We start from the raw sequence: 5,808 nt of genomic DNA on the forward strand, positions 1-5,808 counted from the left end.
TTTCCATTGGGCAGCCCCCCCCCCCCCACTCTGACATCTCTCTATTTAGTGCATGTATAGTAGGTACTGAGGATGTGTGTAATAATACCAGAGTGTAAATTGTAATTTATAAAGTATACATTATTATTATTAAAGGATCATAAGAACCTTTGCCCATGAATGTTTGAATCAAAAGCAAGTACAGTATTTAGCTCTGTGAGGTGTAAAAATTACTTAGTTGTGTAACCAAGGTTAAAAAGTACATTTCTAAAGACCAGGGGTCTTCAACGTTTTCCAGGCCAAGGACCCCCAAACTGATGGCGAGATGGAGTGGGGACCCCCTAATTATATATATTGTATAAAATTGTGTTATATCAAATTGGTCCTATGTGCCATGTGTGCATTGATGACTGAAAGACATCTTCTGCCTCCATTTATCTGTTTACTACAGTGTGTGAATTCATGTTAATGTGTATTTAAAGACATTTCATTAGTGGAAAAAATTGCAGGGGGGGGGGGGGGGGGGTATAAAAAAAAGTCTAATCAACCAAACTTTCGCGACCCCCATGCAGTACCTCCACGGACCCCCTAGGGGTCGCGGACCCCCTGTTGAAGACCCCTGCTAAAGACAGTTTGTCTCTCTTTCTACCGCTCTGTACGTACCTGTGGTTCCACATTAGTTGAACATTCTCTTTCTGTCCACGTACAAAATCAACATCTCTGCTCATTTCTGTAATGCTGTGTGTGAACATTACTTGCAATTCATCCATGAACATAACTATCTTATTTCAATCTGTAAATCTGAGTACCTCTTAATTAATAATGCCAATGTCTATTTCTGTGCTTCTCTAGTCCATCCTACTTTCCTCTGTCATAGCTGATCACATTTGTGGAATCAAAAGTAAAAGTTATATCCTGTGTGTCATTTGTTTCTTGAATCTGTATTGGAAAGTTTGACAGCATAGTGTGGCAAAAACAAAGATAAACAAATAAAAAAGGTTCCCAGTCCGGCACATACTGTTAACATCAGTTACTTGGTATGCATAGTCAGCTGGATGCTCTTTCTAGAATTTAAACCCAATAATGGAGATGTGTAGGAAGGGTGTAGCACAAAATGCTGGGCCCTCTAGAAAGGCCTTTTCTATGGGCCCCTCCCCGCATCCACAGCTACTCATTCTAGCATCTTTTTGGGCCCTTCTCACATGAGAACTCAGCCCCCCCCCCCCAGTCTGACGCCCCTGGTGTAAGATCAAACGCTGTTCCCTTTTCGTTAAGACTATCCTATTTACAGTTCTACTCAGAAATAGTGTACAAGAAATGGATTTGGGTGGTATTGTAGATGTTTAACTTCTTCTACACTTTCTCTTTGATTTAAATTACTGTTGAATTATCACAAAAGGGACACAGACCATTAACCTTGATCTATTGTCTAAATCGATTTCCAGAGTCATAGTAGCTCAAAGAGCCTTGGAGTTTCCTGACATGACGTCACAGTGACGGAGGGGGTTTCGATTTCTGCTGCATTGGGCTGCTAATCTCACTTGGCTCTATTTCCTCTACACCCTGGACTTGTTCTGACTACGCCCATTTTCCCTTACCTTTAGAACTAACTCCTGAGACTTCTCCAGCCCTCTCCATTGCTTTCACGTTTTCAAGTCAGAGATGGTTCCGGTGTAAAATCTGTAATAATATAGTACATTTATACATAGTAATAATTTGTTGCATTCACCTTCTTTTTTTACCTTTTGTACATAAATAAATGAAAGGTTTAATAATAAGTAATTACCTGTAACCTCAGGCGGCTCCAGTGACCTAGTCCATGTCGATCACTGCCATCACAGCGATTAGCTGAAAAACACAATGAATCTGAAAAATATTAATGTTTAGGACAAAGGAAAATGCAGGTGGAAAGAGTTAATAGGAAACCATGAGTATGTACCTGTAGGTGTGGCCAGCCCCAATGACCTGGTCATCCTCATGCTGTCACCATGCACTAATGTAATTAAACTTTTGGAAGAAAAAAAACTATTATTACAGAGACTCAATAGTTCATACATCATGCAAGCGAAAGGTTAATGAGAAAGCTTAGTAAGTAACTTACCTAGCTGTAACCTCATGGTGCTCAGCTAAAAAGTAAATATTTCAAACAGGTTTTCACGCACTTAATTTGAAACAAGACCCACATAACCAAGGTCATGATAGGCCATGTCTGAATACAATGGTGTATTTAAATTATGTTTTATATATATATATTTTTTTTGTATTTAAATTATATATTGTTATTGATGGATGAATCAGCTGTACAGGTACTTTATTAGCACTGTAATGTTAGCAGCTATCTAAGACAAGGAATCAGCGATATGTGAATGTTTATTTGTACATTTTAAAAGAAAGGTAAAACTGAGGATAAAAAAAAAACATTAACAAAATACATGTGCAGGAGGAAAGTAAAGAATAAGTATTCAACTGTAGCCTAAGGCAGCTCCAATGACCCAGTCAGCCTCATGCTGAGCCGATTGTTCTCCAGAGCATAAAGACAGTTGTGCGATATGAGACAACCGGAGGTGCGTCCTTTTTAACGGTTTAATGTTACTTCAAATATCTTATTGTTTGGCACAACATGCTGTCAGTGAAATTCTTTCGGTTGACGACCCACAAAATGGTAAGTCACTCATGACACATACTCAAGTCACACACCCACACCGGGTCTGTTCCGTTTAAGTGTGACAGTGAGCATGCATGCGTAGCAGGACCTCGAACTGAGAGACAGCCAGGGATCACCAAAGTAGGATTCCTGTTCCGAGGACCATGAATGTCCATTCACAATTCATAATTGCAATAACAATTTTACAACCAGTAGTTGTTGAAGTGGTGGATCGGAGGGCCAACACTGCTATCCCTAGAGCCACAGTGCTACCATGGCAAAAAACAAGAAAAGAAGTATGGATGGCAGTCATGTCCTGACCCAGAGTATGGCTCCTTGAAGTTCACAGTGAAACACATCTTGGGCAAGTGATCTGCAATCACACAACAAGAGCACTCTAGCAAAATAAATAAATGAAGTGTCTTTATTGAGTAGTTTTTGGAAACAGATCAGATGTATCTTCAAACTAAGGACAACGTACATACATACACCCAAGCTCTTCAGAAACAGTGTTACCAAACCTTTACATCCAGTCCCTAACACGGATATTGAGTGCCCAACCCCACGGGAGCAAACTATGAATTGTTTCTACAGCATTTACCGTATATAGTGGATGCATAGATATAAAAAATAAAATTCTTTATATACTGTCAGTTGTGTTGGAAATGCTTTTGTACTAAACTTTATCATGAGTTCACCACTTTAAACTGAAGCATTGTGAACATAAAAAAAACTGAAAAACAAAAGAAATACTTTTAAATTAGGTTTGTAAAAGCCATAGAAATGGAATTTAAGTCTCCTTAAATTTACTCTCCTCAATAGTAAAATAAAACAAGCTTTCCTAAAAACTTAAAAACAAACAAACAATAAACTCGAACTGGGGCTGGTTTGCAGACACATTTGACACACTCACAATACAACAAACTGAAACTGCAACACTAAAAATGACAGAAAAACAAATTATATACTACTACTAATAAACGACAAAAGTCCCATGTATGTTAAATCCACTATTCATTACTAAAGGCAGCTGACAATACTTAAATAGAACATTTCATTAGTTTTAGCTATTTAACATCCTAAACAATAAATTTGGGTTGCATCTGTCAATAAGTCTCCATATTTTATTAGAATACTCTGTACAATCTTAATCTAGGCACTTTTTTACCCTTTTGTGCTTGCAAGCAGTTAGTTGACCTGGGACATATAATTATGCCACTGTGGACAACACATTGTTTGCATCTTACTTTCTTGAGCAACATGAGCCGACAGACATTTTCCACATCAGCATAATTCTTTTTTTACAGTATAGGCTAATTTTGCATCTATAAAACAGTTAATTTTTTTTTTTATCTCATAGCATTACAACAATAACCGGAAAAGGAGCATGATACATTGTTGCGACTAATCAGAAATATAAAAATGCAAGAACATGTACACCCATACAACAAAAAACAAAAGCAATGTATTAATGTTGACCAAATGAGCTATGTATCTTTTAAAATCAATACATTAGCAACACAGAAACCGAATAATACCACTGTGCAGTCACATAATTACAGCACTTCAAGTCTTAAAATCAACAGCGTACATTTTGCAGGTCGTCCCAGTTCCCATAACAGAGAAAAAAATGGTGCCCAACGGGGAACTCTTCAGAGACCTGGTTAAATCTCCCTTTAACATCACGCAAAGGGCAAATTAGCTTCTTTTCTTAATTACTTTTTTTATTTGTACAAAAACTGTTTTTATTCTAGCCCTCAAGTTCTTACACCTAGAAGAAACGTGTATTCATGTCTTTGTCTCACTCAGTAAACAAGCAAACAGAATATGGGAAGTTGCTGTCACGGCCACACCAAGGCCGGAGCAACAGAATAAAGAGGAAAAATAGTTACACCCCATTAAACTGCAGTCAGAGAGAGGCCAGCTTATATATTACCTCGCAAAGGTGTCAATAAGGAGATATGAACTGGTCTGAACGTTTCAGGTGGCCTAATAAAAGTGTGGTTTAGTTGGTGCGAACCTTGTTTTTTCTTGTCAGTGATCAGTAAATTGCAAATACAGAACCTAACATGACAACGGCCTGGATTATACTAGAATCATATTTTTGATTGTTTAGCAAATGCAACTGATGCAAACCTGCAAAGTCTGATAAAAGTGGTTAGCTGAATAGATAAGCGGGGTAGCCAGACCTGACTCCGGCGCTGTGGAGATGTGGCGACCATAGTGTGTTAACGTTACTGATTAACTTGAGAACCCCACTTTTCAACTGATTCTCACACACCAGCCATAAAAGGAAAATATTTCTAAAAACTCCCTACCATTGAAAAACATTCCAATCTCAAGCAGTTCCAATCTCATCTAATAAATGAGATAAGCATAATGTAAGATACATTGTATTACTGTTAACGCATATACAGGAAGAATAGAAAAGTATTAAGTTATTTATGTGATTACCACATACAGGAGGTGGACACAATATCATATTGTGATATGACAATATGACAGCCTTGTGTTTAGGAAGTTATTGATGAGGTGTCGAGTCAACTTTCTGGTATTTTCTGAGCCTGTAGTATTTAGAGTTGTTCTGTTATTTTACATTACAGCGTGCACCTTCTGCAAGTCCCAAAATCTTCGGCTTCCTTGGTAACAGGAAAGGTGGGGCTGTTGTACCGAGTGCTCACTTGCCCTTTAAGTGGGATACTGAAAATTAGCTGAATAACAAGATTCATGTGTTGCCAAAATGTGCTGTAGAAATCAGGTGATGTGAGGAAAACTCGCTGTTGTGAATGTTATATGCACGTGATGGGCGCTGAGACCATCTGATGCAGCGGGATTCGTTTTTGTTTTTTTATATTGATGAGGAAAAAAAAAGAAAAAAAAAAATCACTTGGTGCGGTCTGAACCCATTGATGCATACTCATTGTGAGTCTTGTAGCTGCCGTTATGCTGGGTGCAAGGTGAGGACATCATGTCCTCGCTGAGTGTGACGGAGCCTTCTCTGTCACTTACATAGTCTTCCTTTTCTTCTCTGTCATAGTCCCTTTGCACCTGAAATTCAAATGGAGATAAGGTTCAGGTACTAACAATGATGTGGTAGATGTTTCCACTGGAGTCTGTTTAAGTAAATGTAAATGTAAATGTGCTGTATTTATGTAGCGCTTTTCTAGTCTTAACGACTACTCAAA

General features: G+C 38.2%; 1 protein-coding gene across 4 annotated transcripts in view; it reads right to left on the reverse strand.

Annotated features, from left to right (window-relative positions):
• Positions 1-3,033: 3,033 nt before the first annotated feature.
• The window catches only part of srek1 (splicing regulatory glutamine/lysine-rich protein 1), a 12,830-nt gene continuing 10,055 nt past the window's right edge, over positions 3,034-5,808 (reverse strand). For all 4 annotated transcript variants that reach the window (XM_032538848.1, XM_032538849.1, XM_032538851.1 and 1 more), the window contains one exon: positions 3,034-5,671. In XM_032538848.1, the coding sequence (XP_032394739.1) occupies positions 5,507-5,671 (165 nt within the window). In that variant the 3' untranslated portion in view covers positions 3,034-5,506. The remainder of the gene's footprint in view (positions 5,672-5,808) is intronic.

This window comes from Etheostoma spectabile, chromosome 16 (assembly GCF_008692095.1).
Source record: "Etheostoma spectabile isolate EspeVRDwgs_2016 chromosome 16, UIUC_Espe_1.0, whole genome shotgun sequence".
Classification (NCBI taxonomy): Eukaryota; Metazoa; Chordata; class Actinopteri; order Perciformes; family Percidae; genus Etheostoma; species Etheostoma spectabile.